At 38.6% G+C, this 16,150-nt stretch overlaps 1 protein-coding gene across 1 annotated transcript in view; it reads right to left on the minus strand.

Annotated features, from left to right (window-relative positions):
- Positions 1-13,621, minus strand: part of RFX6 (regulatory factor X6) — a 33,988-nt gene extending 20,367 nt beyond the window's left edge. The window contains exons 1-6 of the mRNA XM_015858800.3: positions 13,297-13,621; positions 13,002-13,158; positions 11,184-11,307; positions 9,619-9,680; positions 3,403-3,480; positions 184-211 (exon numbers count right to left, since the gene is read on the minus strand). Of these exons, the coding sequence (XP_015714286.2) occupies positions 184-211; positions 3,403-3,480; positions 9,619-9,680; positions 11,184-11,307; positions 13,002-13,158; positions 13,297-13,480 (633 nt within the window). The 5' untranslated portion in view covers positions 13,481-13,621. The remainder of the gene's footprint in view (positions 1-183; positions 212-3,402; positions 3,481-9,618; positions 9,681-11,183; positions 11,308-13,001; positions 13,159-13,296) is intronic.
- Positions 13,622-16,150: the final 2,529 nt, after the last annotated feature.

Here is a 16,150-nt window from a genome sequence, read left to right on the forward strand (position 1 = left end):
TCCTGTAAGTATTTAGAGGAGCAAATACTCAGTGACACACACACACAAAAAAAGGGTTCTGCAGTCTATTCTTTAATGCAAAATACTACTGAAATTTTGAAAGAAGTGAATGAAGAAAACCACAGGTCACAAATACTATTTTGGTCATGATAGAAGTGAAAGGAAACCAACTGAAGCACTTACCTCATTTTTCAACTTGCTTCCAGAGAACCTTTGAAAATAAATTTATTTTATTATTTTTTCATAAGCAAAACATTTTTCATATACATACAGGCATATTCAATCATTCTGTCATATACACATACTTACACATCTGTATCTATGTATAAAATAGTTTGATTAGAATAATGACTTACATTTCTCCAACTATGATAATAGTAAAACCCACACTTTTTTCTAAACTTGTTCCATTGACTTGCAAGTGTATGAGTACATCAGGGAAACTTACTGAAGGTAGCTTTTAAACAGGAAGATTCAGACCACTGACCAAAAAAGTAAAGTATAAAAATTTCAGTTTATTTCTTTGGATCTTTGCAACTTCACAAATATCATCAGGGCAACATAGATGCAAGTCCATGAGGTTGTGGAAACTCAATTTTTTTTTATTTATTTATTTTTTTTTTTGGATGCTGCTGAGTGAAGTCAGAGTAGGAAAAAAAAAAAGTATCTAGAATTTATACTTCCCAGGAAAACAAAGAAAACATAGTAATCTCTCACTCTCTTTTACCACAGCACTACTTTGATACAAGCAAAATGCATTTCTAAAATGAAATATTTTGTAACTATCAAAAATACTTTGCAGTATGGTGACTGTGCTTTTAATAGTCCATTCCAGAGATTCCTGATGAATTCAATGGACTAAGAGGCAGACATTAGAAAACACACCTTTTAAATTATAGCTACTTCACTAGAGAATGTGTAAGTATAGAGACTCTAAAGGATCAGTATAATGATAAACGAGCAAGATAGCACTGCTTGTTTGATCACTGTTACTTCCTCTTCTGCCAGCTGATAAGATACTGTGGGCAACACAATGTCTTATAATTATTAGCAGCAATGTGGTCATTCCATATTGTTGAGATGCTTTGCTGGCAGGACTGAAAACCAGAGACTGAAAGACTATGAATTCCACCTGCCCAGGCCAGTCACAATTTCCAACATATGATGATTGATTATGTTACCCACAGAATTCCTGGGTCTGCTGATAGAAGAGCATGAATGAAGGCATAATTCTCAGTTGACTACAATGAGTTGCTGATTAGCTTCATAGCTAAATGTTTTTGTTATGGACTGTTAATTTCCATATTCATAGTATAACATACACAGGATGTACAGCAAAAATACTAAGCAGCATCTGATAGTATTGCTCCTCCAGAGCCTTAATCACCAACTAAAGCTCTCCTTCTCAAAATACTGTGTATATCAGTAACTTTAGTGTCAGTTGCTCTCCTTTTGTGGTGCAAAGTTTGATATTTAAATGAACTAGGAGGTCAAATTTATAGTGAAATTAACAGGTCCAGTCATCAACAATCCTACATTTAAGGACTACTGTAGTCAGCTTGATTACCAGGATATTAACTCTCAAATGTCAATTACATTGAAATGGAAGTGCAGGCCTATATTTAGGTAGCTAAACCAAGGCCCCTTTTAATCATTTCACAAGCTGCCATCTACTTAACATGTGTTGTGGTAAGGACTTACACATGCTTTTGTTTGTGTTGGAATAGTGTGATCTGATATCATCAAATCGTATATTTTCACTGCCTATTTCTGCTCTGAGATTGATCCAGGAAAAAAAATTTATGGCTCACTTCTAGAACAGTGATTGAGCAAAGGTTAAAGATGGATCATTATATTTAGCAGCCAGCAACTGGGATATTCATTCTCTGTTTTGTCATCCCTCACTGCCTGAGTTTTCTCCCCTACAAGTCTGCTATTAACCCCAGACTACTGCGTCACTGTCACACAGCCATATCCAAACACAATGATAGCCCTGACTATGCAAAGTCAGCATTTGAGCTTCTGTTCTAAATCAGCTAGTGACTGCTGAACCCTGAAAATTCAATGGCTCCAACATGAGAGTACAAGTCCAGACACAAATAAAAAGTTCCTAAGCAGCTGATAAGCAGAGTCTAGTCCCTTTTCTCACATTTCTTATTCAAGATAGGGATACCTAGAGTTACTCGTCAACACTTTGGATTCTCTTGGTGTATTTGGCATAATTGGCCTAAAGATTCTGACATGTAGAGTACTGGATTTTCAAAAATGCACAGCTATCTCAGTCATATGAAAAAACGTTTTTCAGAAGCATTAAGTACTCACAAACTTTTTGTTTTCAACAAAAAGGGCATTTGCTGACCCTGACTTGAGGTTTAAGAATAACTATATTCCTTTAAGTGAAAAGAACTGATTTTTGTCAATTCAATGAGCAATTTGCTCAAGATAATGCTAAATTGTGAAAAAAATTATCTAGCAACACCTCCACAGCTTTGGATAAATAATGGGTAAGGAAATAGCATATTCCATTCTATTACACCTTAAGGCCTTCAGTAGATAGAACTCTCCTTTCCAACATTACTGGTGACATTACCCTCATTTTTTACACTTGTTTTGTTGTTTGGAAGAAGGCTCTTTGGATATAGCCTGAATCTGACAGCAGCTGAATTTTCTGTGTGCGATTATAAGCTCATTTACTCTTTTCCTTTCTCGTAGTTCCCACTTACACGGGCACACTGCTATAGACAATGAAAGCCGTCATTCAAGCTGTATGTGAACACAGACATTTGTTTTACGAACTATTAATCTTTGGCAAACCAACAGGCAGCTATCGTAACATATTGATCCTGCTAGCTGTCCCTTAAATAAATATAATTAGAGCTTCCTGGGTTAGGTTTAAACTGATATTAGCCAGTTAAAGGACTTGTAAATATTAATCTACACTAACCCCTCCTCCCTCCTACCCACAGGTGCCAGCTTCACACCATTCTCCAGACGTTTCATAATGGGAAGCTGTCCTGGGGAAAGAAATCACAGGATGATGCACAAGCAAACAAAATGAGACAAGTATTCTGGAAAATGTGTTTTGCTGTCTTATACTAAAAAATCCTCTTATGGAATAAATTGATGCAGCTCTGTGCTGACTATGATGAAGTCATACCGGTAGATATGAGTAAAAGATCCAAATCAAGCTATAAAAACAAAAATCTATGTCTCTTGGGAGCAAACTGGTACCTAAATCTTTGAATGCCAGATATTGACAGTTACAGCAATATTAATTCTGGTATCAACAGTAATTAGTGTCCTACAAATACTTTTGTTAGGGAAGTTTTAAGTTGCACCTCCACTGACCGTCTTTCTAAAGCAGGGTCAGAGGCTTTATATCTCAGGTGTATGCTACTGTACCTGGTTAAGCCTTTGCCAGAATACACGGAGTGGTAGTACGCACTGCTTTCTTTAATGCCAATTCCATAATAGTGATACCTGTGGGAGGGGAAAAAAAAAAAAAAAAAGAGTATTTTTATTTCTGTGTGACATGTCAGATAAAGTAAACTGTCAAATTCAGTGCTATATGAAAACTTTCCTTTACAGTTTCTACTAATTTCTTTCACTGTCATGGAAAAAGATAATCTGATCTCATAGAAAATAGAGTCGCCATGATTTGATCCAAAATTCAAAGCTAACATTTTCTCTGAATTTAAAACAATTTCTCTTTTACAATCATGTTACTTGGAGGAATATATCTACGTTGCATCTCTTTTTCTTAATGTTCATTGTCTTTCATTTTAATTCCAGCTTGTTGCAAAGGTTTGATCCACCAGGGGTAATTATTCAGGTATACTACTGTTATATCTAGGAGATTTCACAGAACGCTTTTCAGGTAAAAGTAACTCCCTACTGCTTTTCTTCCCTATAAATTAGTGTTCATCCATGTGCAAGAAGCAATGCTAATGCATTATTCATTCATTCATTCATCTCTCAAGTTGTAGGCTGACTAACTCTGCTTTAGCTGCTTAAGGAGATAACATCTCCATTCCCCTCCCAAACTGCTCTCCTGAAAATTATTGCCCCCAGAACAGAACTGGAAGAAAGAAACTTTTACTGTATTTTTCCTGCTGCTCTGAGCAAAACACCTTAACATTAAGAGCTGGTGCTAAGAAATCTGGTTATGCATAAGATACTGTTTTCCACTGATGTTGCTACAGAAGAAGTGACCTTCCTGAGCAGAGTGCAAGAGCGAGATTTGGCCATAGAAAAAATCCACATTGCACTGATTTCACTAAAACATCTCAAAAACTTCTCAAAAACTTCAGTCTTAAAATACAATCATAGAATGGCTTAAGTTGGAAGGGATCTTAAAGATCATCTAGTTATGAGCCCATGCCAGTGGGCAGGACTGCCGCCCACCTGATCAGGATGCCCCTGACCTCATCCATTCTGGCCTAGAATACTCCAGGGCACAGGGCATCCACAGTTTATCTGGACAGCCTATGCCAGTGCCTTACCATCCTTTGAGAAAAGACTTTCTTCCTAACATCTAACCTATATCTCCCCTCTTTTAGTTTAGAGCCATTTCCCCTTGCCCTATCACTATCATACCAGTTAAAAATTCTGTCTCCCTCTGGCCTGTAAGCTCCCTTTAAGTACTCCCTGCAATGAGGTATCCACAGTGCTTTCACATTTCTAAGCTAAACAAGCCCAACTCCTTCAGACTATTTTCATAGGAGAGATACTCCAACTACCTGATCATCTTTGTGGCCCTCTTCCGGATCTACTCCAACACCTCCTCATTCTTCCTGTACTGGGGTCCCCAGACTTGGACACGGTAATACTCTCCAGCTAGTAGTTCATAGACTATATGAAGATTTTCAGCTCATTTCTGCTATTCCTGATGATGTTTATTAAAAATAATAATAATAAAAATTACTATTCTACAGTTTGTTTTTGCATGGGGTAGCTGTAGATAAGAACAAAAAGCTGAAATGCTTTATTCTTTATAAATATGACTAAAGACATCAGATACAAAATATAGTAAGAAACAGTTTGTTGGTGATAAGTTTGCTTAGCTCTGAAGGTCTTAGCTGACATACTCATTTCTGTTTTCATTGGGTGCATCCAGAATTTCATAGCTAAACAACTGTGGCAAAAAAGGTGGCTGCTGTTAAGTATCATGGCTTTTACTGTTTGTCAGAAATTGATGAATCTATGTACTACTGATAGATCACAGTGGCAAAACCCTTAAGAAGGCCAAATGTCTCTCAACTATTTATTTACTACAGATTAACTTTCCCTGAAAAAAAAACATTTCTCTTGGGATGGTTATGTGATGAACAGAGCATTTTAAAATATTTTTTAATTGTCAGAAGATCGGACATAATGATATATGCTTACTACAGTTCCCTTTTTACTGAGTAAAGTCAAAGCTGAGTAACTAAATCAGAGGAACACCTCAAGATGGTTTAGAATACCTTACACTAAATATGACCTTTCATTAAATGCCAAAATGCTGGACAGTTGTCCTCAGTTTCAGATCCATTAGTGCATCATCTGTATTGTGAATTAAAGTCCTGAAGCTTTTCAGACATTACTTTTGCTTTAGGGCCATTAAACAGATGGACTTGGGCCAAACACCCATATCAGAAAATGCCTAATATTTGAAAGGCTTCTGACAAAAATGCTAAAGGCATGAACATTTTTTTCTCTTTCATGAAGGTGAAGTTATTTTTTATGTGACTTAAGTAGTTTTGAAAATGCATATGTATGGATCCTGTGAAAGAACAGTGTGTACTTAACTTGACATTACAAAGTTTGTGCATTGCACAGGGTGAAAACCTGAACAGAGCTCTGATTACTTCTTTAAAAATGTTATAGACACAACAGTGTGCTTGGCGTTGGCCATACAAGCAAACATTTCTCTGCATCCATTCTGACATCCCAAACCTCTCAGTTTTGATTATGTGCCATTCTTTAAATTCTAAAAATAAAACTTCACACTTGCTCCACAAATTTGGAACTCCCTCTTGTTAAATCAGAAGCCAAAGAAAAGCAAGATTTCTTCATAAGTCAAGAATCAAGATCTAGATTATTCAATATGTAACTTAGTATTAACAGATTTGGGGTTAGAAGCAGGGACTGTTGCGTGATTTGCATTCCCGGGTTTGTAACAGCAGGTGAAACATTTGTTACTGTTCTGGAATGCCCCAGGATATCAGAATTTCAGGTGTGACATTTTATTTCATGAAGAATAGAAGCTTTTGGTACTTATTCAGTGTGCCCTAAAAGCAGAGCAACTATCTTTCTAATTTCCTTTAATGTTAACTAAAAAATACTGTAAAATAACTGTAATAACTGTAAAATAGTACAGCCTTCTAGTCATGGCACAGAAGCAATAAAAATACAATCTGTGCTTTTCAAGTTCTGTCTGGCATGCTTCATAGATAGAAAGATTTTTATTCTCTTGCAGCCCAAAGTGATTATTTGAATATCTTTTTTTTTTCTTTTTTTCTTTTTTTTTTTTTTCGACTTGTTTTTGATAGTAATATCAAAAATCTTTACCCTACAACTTCAAGTACCCTCTTTCTGTCTCCTTATACTTGTGTTCTACTGTTTTATTTCTATCATATAATTCGTAACATGAAATCAGCCGGCATAAGAAACCTACTTTTGATTTTTGTAACTGATCTATTGAAAAACAAACTGAACTGCTTTTCTCTTAATTTCAGTGGCTTATTGTAACATATGTTCCTATGCAAGTAGTAGCCCTGATTTTAGCATACACTGACACAAATGATAGCTGATAAGGAAATGATAGGCTTAAGCTGCTCAGGGACTTGCAATAACTTGTTATCATGGGGCCAGCTGCCATATCAGTTTTATTAACCCACTAAATCACTCCTAATAAATAAGATAATAGTTTTCAGACATGATGGATAAAAGCTAAGATTCAATGTTGGTCAAAGTCTACGTAGAAATTAAATTGTAACTTGAGCTCAGCAGCCTACTGTGTGTATTTTCCTGAATAACTGCTCATCATAACTCATGTACAATGAAGACCAAAACTAAATTCTACTAGTGGCCACAGTATATTCAAAACTGCCTGTGCAAAAAGAAGGGTTCAGAACCTGTTCTACAAACAACCGTTGCTTAAGAAATGGTATTCTCAGAAAAGAGTTTGCAACATTTATTTATTTGTGGTGCTGTGCCATCTTTCAGTCAGATGGAATATAGAAATTGCCTCTGCTGTTTAGCAACCTGGACTGATCAGCATGGGCATCAGAGATAACACGAACACTGCTGACAAAACTCTGCCCAATATGTTGTACTTTTTTGGTCAAATGCTTAAATGAGTATTTTAGTATTTACATTTTTTGTACAAATATACTGTTGGATATAAACAGAGAGAGGGATGTTCTGACTGAGGACCCAAGCTATTGAATTTATTAGAACCACTTTTAAGGCCACCCTGGAACCTCAGTTAACAAATGCTGCTCAGAATCTGAGGATAAACCAACATTTGTCTGTATATCTCACACCTTAGAGCAGCACCCCTGCCTCACATCATAGAACAGCAGTGTTTTCTAATATCCAGTTTGAGTATGGTGTAGGAGAAAATTTTTGTCACCTTCAAGTTGATAGAAGAGAGAACTGATTTTCTTTGCTTTCTTCTGACCACAGCCAGGCTCTATCAAACTGTTACCATGTGTGCATACAGGGTAGGTGCAGGGCTACCTAGGGAGTTTACTTTTCTTTGTAATACAAGAATAATGCCACTGGAGAGCATTTCCATGCTCTGGAGCAACAACCGCTTTCCAGGCAATATCACACCACCAAACAACAGCCAGAAATAGCTAGTGCTATTACTGCTCTTCTAATGTTATATCCAATAACAACAACAACAAAATTGAGAATGAAAACAGCAAACAAAACAAAACAAGTCACTTCCACTACCATGCTTAAAATACGGAATTTAATTGCTAGAGGAAACCTCCAGTGGAAAAAAAAAAAAAAAAAAAAAAAAAAAGGAGAAAAATACGCCAGATGTTCAAACAAAACCTGCTGATGCCTCATCCTCCTTTGAGGAAATTGCCCAAGAACAGTTAATCCATATGAAAATAAGGCACATAATACCATCAAGGTCAGTAGGGCTATTGGATCTGCTGAAGAAATGTTATGTATGAAGTATATCTGTACTAGCACAGATAAATGTCTCAGAGTAAAAAGAGTTATAGAGACGCAATTAAGTCTATAGTTAGATTCCCATGTAAAAAACAAGATTTGAAACATACCTCTTTACTTAGTGGATGCTAACATACTATGCTTTAATTACTTAGATATATGACATGTTTTGGAAGTTTGGATCTTGTTTATGAATTTATTAGATATATCAGATCAAAAATATAATGAGAGTCTTTGCAGTATTTTGCCTTTGCATTCTCTCATTTGTTAAAACTTGAAAGTATATCTTTAAATATGCTGGCTTGTGAACGTGATTAAGACTTAACAGAAGAATTCATGAATCGGAAGGTTGCCAAATATTTCTGCACAGATTATGAATGCCATACCCCTCAAAAATTTAAACACAACAGCAAATGTCCATCTGCAAAGCTGACCAAATCTGTAGCATCTTGTGCCTGTAACCGTAGCTGAAATTTGGCACAACAAAAAATGCATGAAATCTCTATTCTTCCCTATACATGGCTTTTCTAAATGTGAAACTCCTTAAAAACTGTCCATACAGCATCTGCAGATCGTTGCTTCTCTACATTCCTTATACCAGTACATTTTCAAATACTCAGAAAGGGAGACTTCCATACTAAAAGTTAAAAAAAAGAATCAGACCAGGGACAATTCATCAGTTCATCCTCAGCAATCTTGGCATGAGGACATAGAGGAAAGAGTGGAGGTAAGGGATGTTGTTACACTGTTCACCACTGCTTTACACTCACTATATCGCAACTAAAAATTCAGTGCCAGAACCAGAGCAAACAAAACTTTTCACCACAAGTAATAATACATAACTGTCTGCAATTTGTTTCCACATTTTAACATTGTGCAGTTGAAATGTACAATTCAAATGGATATATCATATATGAAATGACCATGCAACAGGCTGTGTACTTATCAGAGCTTTTAAAAATTATCCAGATATATACTTTCTTCTAAATTTAAGACAATGCTTTTTTTTTTTAGAGCCTTTAAATTAATCAGTATCGTTATGGATAGAACAGTTTGAAAGTAGTCAGGTTTACAATAGGCAAATGAAATCACAGTTAAATTGCACATTGTTTATAGCGAGGTGAGCAGATGTAATGATGATATATGTTATAAAATGTTTTATACACACATACATAACATTGTGATGTATGTCCTCAAGAAGCGTATGACTCTACAAAAATAATTGTGCTTTAGAAAATTAATCAGTTTACTTTTAGAAATTATGCCTGCTGTAATGTTTTTACTTAAATGCTACTTCAGTTTCATCATGTACATCACAGATTATCACTTAGAGCTTTCCATCCGAATAACCCCTCCTAGCAATTAGTACTCATTAGAAAGGCATGGAAATACATTTGATTCCTAGAATGTATGCGGTAAGCGGATACACAAATAACTGCGCCTTACTTGGAATGGCCTCTTGTTCCAAGCCGCCTTGTGGTAAGGAGAGGGAATTTCTGTCGAATGGTCTAAAGAGAAAAGAATTGTGTTAATGTCTAACAGCGGCATACTTTCTTAGGCATTTTTCTCATGGAAGAAACTGGAGGACAAATGAACAGCCTAATGTAGTCTGTAAATAAGTATGTGCCACAAATAAGACAAAACATAAGCAATTAAGCATATTGTATACTGCAGAGGTCCTTCCAACATTGTCCATCTCTTTGTGTACCTCCACTCTTCCCAAGTTCCTTTTCTGGACTTCCTTTCCATTTTTACTTCTACAATGCAAAGTCTTTTCCCCATGATCCTGCCCCATTCAGATCCCCTAGATTCAGATCCCTAGGGGATCTGAATCTGTATCTTTAGCTTCAGAGATCTAAACATAACCAAGGGAAAGATTTGGCTGCTAGCCATTCAATTTTCAAAGTCATACAGCTAGAGATAAACTGATTATTTTATTAAAAAGAAAAAAATAAATAAATCAAACTTTGATTTCAAAACTGACCAGAAAGCTAAGGAAAAAAATATTTCCTTGCCTTGCAGGTATTTCTATGCCCTCCACTATCAAAAGGCTGCACAGTCTTAAACATATTTATGCTCACTGAAACAGTATGAAAGTTTACATTAGGCACATAATGTGATTTAAATCAAATCAAGAAAAACATTCTGACACTGGACTCCTGAGATTCAGATTACTGCCATAAAATCATCCCAATGGTCTTTATGGGAACATAAAGAACAATGCTTATTGAGAACAAAACTCAGTAATAGAAGTAGAAGTAGTAGACACAGCTAATAGACCTCTGTCAAAATAAAGTTTAAATGGAAAGCTGATGTCTTCCTCATTTATGCTGGAACCATGTAATGAAAATTAGATATACACTGAGAAAGTGTATCTTATTTGGGATGAAAAAAATTAGTAAGTAATTTTATGAACTGGATTTGAAATCCATTATTATTATTTAATTAAATTGATGCATTTTGCTATCTAAGAACAATGAAGAGATCAGCATTTTTGGTTTCCTCTTTCACCAGCTACTCAGAGTTTAATTAGGAAAGCTCCCATCTCTCTTTCATTAAAATGATTTCAGGATTAATTGTAGGGAAAGGCAGAAAAGGGGCTAAATCAACTTCTTTTTATTCCCATTCAGGAGCTCTTTGTATTATTAACTTTATTCCCCTTCTCATATCACTTCTCACTTAGCACTTTAGTATAATTAAAAGTGCCTTCTATGTCTTTTATTATTATTATTTTAATGGAAAGAACCACATTAATGTCATTGTTAAAAAGAAAAAAATAAGAAAACAGTTGGAGAGAAAATAAAACAAAGAAAAAGAAGCTGGAGTTCCTCATAATTCTCCTAAAGCTGCTGTCATAAAATCTTTTCATATTTAATCACTTAATTAGTTTGATTATGTGCATTAACAACAGAAAGAAACCGATGAATTCATTAGACATTTTAACACGTGTACCAGTCTCTAAGTCTATCAAAGAACTGGCCTAACAAATGATGAAGATATTTACTCTTTACCTTCCCAAAAGTTGCAGCACAGGCAGGTTCCAGCTTCTCTTTTCTGCAGAAGTCTAAATAATGTGCATAAAGGATGCATCTTGGTAAGCAAACTCCCTCACAGACAATGTAGTTTTCTTCCAGCCTGTACGGAGAAAGAAACTGCCAGGGTAAGAAGCAACACAGCGCGTTTCCCCATTTTATTTCCTTTCCCTTTTTCTGACACTGCCCTCTTTTTAAGTTTTTTTTCCATTTTACTGAAGATTTCTACAATGGCACATAGAAGAGTTTCTACTGAATAACACAGACACCAGAAATTGACTACACTTATTGAAACTGACTATGCTTAAGGCAGCTGCAGAATATGGAACACCTGAAGCCAGGACCCTTTTTCCTAATGAGTCTTCTTCAATGCAATTTGATTTAAATGATTTTTATTTCAATGACTACCACCTAAGAACCAACCTTGCTCTGAAAAGATGAGCACCAATTACGCAGTGAAAGACCTGGGTTTAAGTCTGACTTCTGAACAGAGCAGGGACTTCATCTTGCATCATCTGCCCCAGTGTACGTTTAACACCAGTAGTTAAGTCTCTCTTTTTCTTCCTACTTTGGATTTTCAATTTCCATGTGGGATCTGAAGCTGTTTCTTGACCAAACCATGGTAAAAATCAAAGATCTGACATTTTCTGAAGAGTACACATTTCTGTGCATCTGTTTGTAAGATATGTGCGCCTGATAGTGGTCAACAAAGTCTAATTTAAAAACAAGCAAAAGCCATTTGTCTTCTCTTTAGCTGAGCTACTGGTAACAGCAAGGTGGTCCACTCCTGATTGTTTCTTTTCTTTGTCAGCATCAATCATTTGCTACTCCTGGAATTATCTGCAATAAATTTGTTTTCTAAACTACACAAATGTGTAAGAAAATACCTTAGCAGTAAATATTGCACATGGAATAATTTACAAGTCCTCAGACTCAAATCCTTACAGTTTACTGTCTGCTCTAAGTCAGATGTAAACTAAAGTAAGAAACTGAGATATTCACATTATTCTTGCTTTTCGGTTATAAGGAAAACTCTAGATTTACAGCCTGTGTCTGGTAACTATGCTCCCATTTAATTCAACAGTACTGCTCACTAACTTCCAGAGTACTTTAAGAAAGACCTGTAGCAGATAAAGCCTACAGAATTTGAGCTCCACTTTGGTTTAGTTTTTACCAAACTAAAACAGAGTTAGGGCGTCTGTGAGTGGTAGAATTTGATGCAAAAAGTACAGCGAGAAACAATGAAAATGTAACTGTTGTTCCCATTTAGAGTAATAAAAGCTAATGTAATTCTTAGGTAATTTCTCGTTTCAAAACTTTTTAAAGACATTTGGGTTTAATGTTTCTGCAAAGAAGACATTACAATGTTATTTTACTGAAACAAAATAACAGAGAAACGACTATATACATGTTAGTACAGTATCCCTACTAAGCCAGGATGACCAGCTAAATAAGCGCAGTTTCTTTCCATATTGGATGCCTGGATCACACGTCCAGGTACAATAAGCTGATCCACAGTGCTTTCTGTCCCGAATAAATCTGATCTTCCATCACCTCTCACAGCCATGTGCCAAAGGAACCAGACAGAGGTTTCTGCTAACAGGCAAACCTCCGCTAATTCAAAGCATCAGGAATTTGAGGGAGACAAGGGTTATCAAAAGTTGGAATAAGCTCAAGGAACCCAACGAACGCAGCCACGGCCAACGAGCGGTGCGGTGCCGCTCCTGTTGTCTGCGCAGCCCCGAGGCGGAGGAGCGGCCCTATGGGAGACCCCCCCCCCCGTCCAGCCGGCCCTACCACTGCAGGGTGAGCTGCGTCTGCTTCTTCTTGTCCTTCATCATCTGCGTGATGCTCTTCTTCGGGGACGGGCTCTTGTCCGCAGCTCTCAGTTTGCCGTCGCGAGTATTCGCATCCTCTTCTTCCGAGGAGAGAGTCTCGCCGTTAAAAGGCACTTCTGCGCGAGAGGGAGCGAAGAGAGAAGCAGCCCGGGGACGGCGTTAGGTCGGCAGCACACCGTCCCCCCGAGCATCCCGTTAAACCGGCGCTGCCCCACGGCCGGGCCCTCCCCAGCGGCTCTCCCCGCGGTCCTCACCCGACTTGACGGCAGCGGGCAACTCCGTCAGCCCCCTCCCGGCTCCCAGCCCTTCCTCGGCGTAGGGCAGCAAGCCGCCCGCCAGCAGCTCCGCGTAGCACTCCTCCGGCCCGGCGGTGGCGGACATCGCCTGCGTGGCCGGGAGGTGCAGGAAGGCGTCCTCTTGCTCGGGCCCCTTGGCCATGCTGCTCAGCGGCACCTGCCTCGCCTCGCCGCCGCGCCCATGGGCTGCCGAACGGGACGGGGCGGGCGTAGGGCAGTGCGGGCCGCTTGTGCGAGGCTGCGGTGGCGGGGATGGTCGAACGAGAGGAGAGGAGAGGAAAGGCGAAGAGAGAAACAGGTGTGACCCGGGAGGCGGCGGGCTCAGGGCGCCCCTCCCTCCTGACGGCAACTCCCGGGGGAGTCGGGGCTGGGGGCACGAAAGAACGGGTCTGCAGGGGCTTAATGATTAACTGCCGGCTGTGTGCGGAGGAGCGCCTCGGAGTTCTCTCCTTACTTCAGTCGTGATGCTATACACAGCTTCATTCGTATCACCGTGTCTGTATATGACTTCTGTCAGCTCTCAGCATAACTCACAGAGATAGTTCAGCTTCTGTTCTGAGGCTACAGTAAAATCTTAACCCGTTCTCTGACTTCTCTAAGTACTTCAGAACCTGACCCACGAGGGTCAGTATTTCTACAGTGTGATAAAACCTTCCAGCTACAAATTTACAATGAATCTCTAGTAAGCAAAATCCTATATGCCACTGTCTTCCTGGTAACATGGAGCTAACTGTGGTATCCCTTGTATAAGAACAGGATTCTCCTTCACTGTTACTTCAGAATATCTTCCATGGCACAAATTCTAGCCACCAAGACATGAACCAGGTCGTTTCCACCCCTGGGCAACAGTCATTTGTAGTCACTTCCTGTTGCATCTGTGGGTCAAGAGCTGCTTCATCGTAGAATCACAGAACAGTTTGGGTTGGAAGGGACCTTAGAGCCCATACAGTTCCAATCTGCTGTTATGAGCAGGGCTGCCTCCAACTTGATCATGCTGCCCATCCAACCTGGCCGTGAATACCTCCAGGGATGAGGCATCTACAGCTTCTCCCTTTGCACTGCCTCTGGACCGCCCCAACCCTGAGACCACTCAGGGTAACATCCCTGTGACTTTCATTCAGGCATCCCTTCAGTTACTGGAAGGCAGTGACGATATCTCACTGGAACTTTTTCTTCTCTGAGCTGAGCAAACCCAGCATCCTCAAGCTATTTTCATAGGAGAGGTGCTCCAGCTTTCTGATCTTCATGGGCCTCTTCTGGACCCACCCCAACAGCACTGTATCCTTCCCATACTGGGGGCCCCAGGCCTGGACTTCCTACTCTGGATAGGCCTTCACAAAGGCAGAGCAGGGAGGCACAATCACCTCCCTCACCCTGCTGGCCACCCATTTACCTGAAGCTGATACTGATTTAAGAACTCTTTTGGTAAATGAAAGTTATTGGATTTAATAACTTCCTCAGGCTCATACAAACACTCCTATCTCTACTAGCTCCTCCAAAGCAAGTGAATGGCTATCGTGCAGCATTAACAGCTCTGTATGAAACTGGGCATATGTTTGCATCAGTAAAGAAAGAAAAATGGATTGGCTAGTGCTCCTGAGCAAACTCATGTTTAAAGACTGCATGAGAAAAGTGCATCATCCACTGCCAATATGTGAACAAACATATCTGTTTTGTAATAAACAGAAATGAGGAAGTTCTTCCTGTAAGTAACGATAAATTACATACAAATTATACTTATCTGACAGGGAATAGTGTTCCTTAATAAAATCTAATTGTTTTTATAATATTCTACATGAAATCACTGGTATTGAAAATAACTTATAGGAGAGAAATATTTGTCCAGGCAGGGACAGGTAAATTCTAGAGTTCAAGCTGTGCTCTCACAGAACAACCAGATCCCTCTGCTTTATGGAATAGATTTTACTCCACGTTGTCTACTGTATGAGACACTGATAGTTGGTGCTGTGTCTGTTTGCAAAGTCACAGGGATTGCAGGGGTCAGCAGCAATGGCATATTTCTTATCACCACAGAAGCTTTCTTTCCCTTACATGTTAACTTCTCAGCAGCCATCCTGTTGTGATTTGTAGTCAGGGAGTTCACAGAGTAGTTTTAAATTTGATGTCTCTGATGCCAGTGTGGTACATCCCTAGTATTTGAGTGACACCATGAAACTCCTGACATGGCTTGCCAAAACCAGTCAAAAAGCCGAGAGAGTTGTCCGCAAGTTTGCAGTCTGCAAGTAATTTTCTTTGCTAAGGTAATTGCCCTTGATTTAGTCTTCATCTTTTATTTTACTTATTTCAGCTCTTTACTTTCTTTCAGGCCATTCCTGTTTCCATTCAGTTCCTATCACTCTCTTTGTTCCACGTTCCTTCAATTTTCAATTCCAACAGTATGTTAAGCAGGATGTTCCTTGCTTGAAATTTGCTTTCAGTGACAATTTTGCTATCAATTATGTTTATTTGCCTAACTGCCCCAAACCCTTTTCCTCACTAAAACGTTCTGAAGCACTTATTTCATCATAAGCAAAATACCAGAAGTCCATCTTCTATTTAATGGACCTTAAATGTGAGAAGTTGTCACACCTGCTTATTGGAAAGTGTTGATTTAAGGGAACTGAAAAGATCTCTTGCAAAATAGCCAGCACAGTGTATACTACTGGCCTTACTCGAAGGAGTTAATTCCTAGTTTTCTGAAGTTTGATATAATCTGGGAAGCATTCATCCTGATGGAAAGGTCATATTACATATAAACAAAACACACTGCTTTCATTATCATTAGCATTCTTATCCTGGTGCTCTATGCCAA

The sequence above is a fragment of the Coturnix japonica genome, chromosome 3 (assembly GCF_054131305.1).
Source record: "Coturnix japonica strain WE chromosome 3, WE-NBRP24, whole genome shotgun sequence".
Lineage (NCBI taxonomy): Eukaryota > Metazoa > Chordata > Aves > Galliformes > Phasianidae > Coturnix > Coturnix japonica.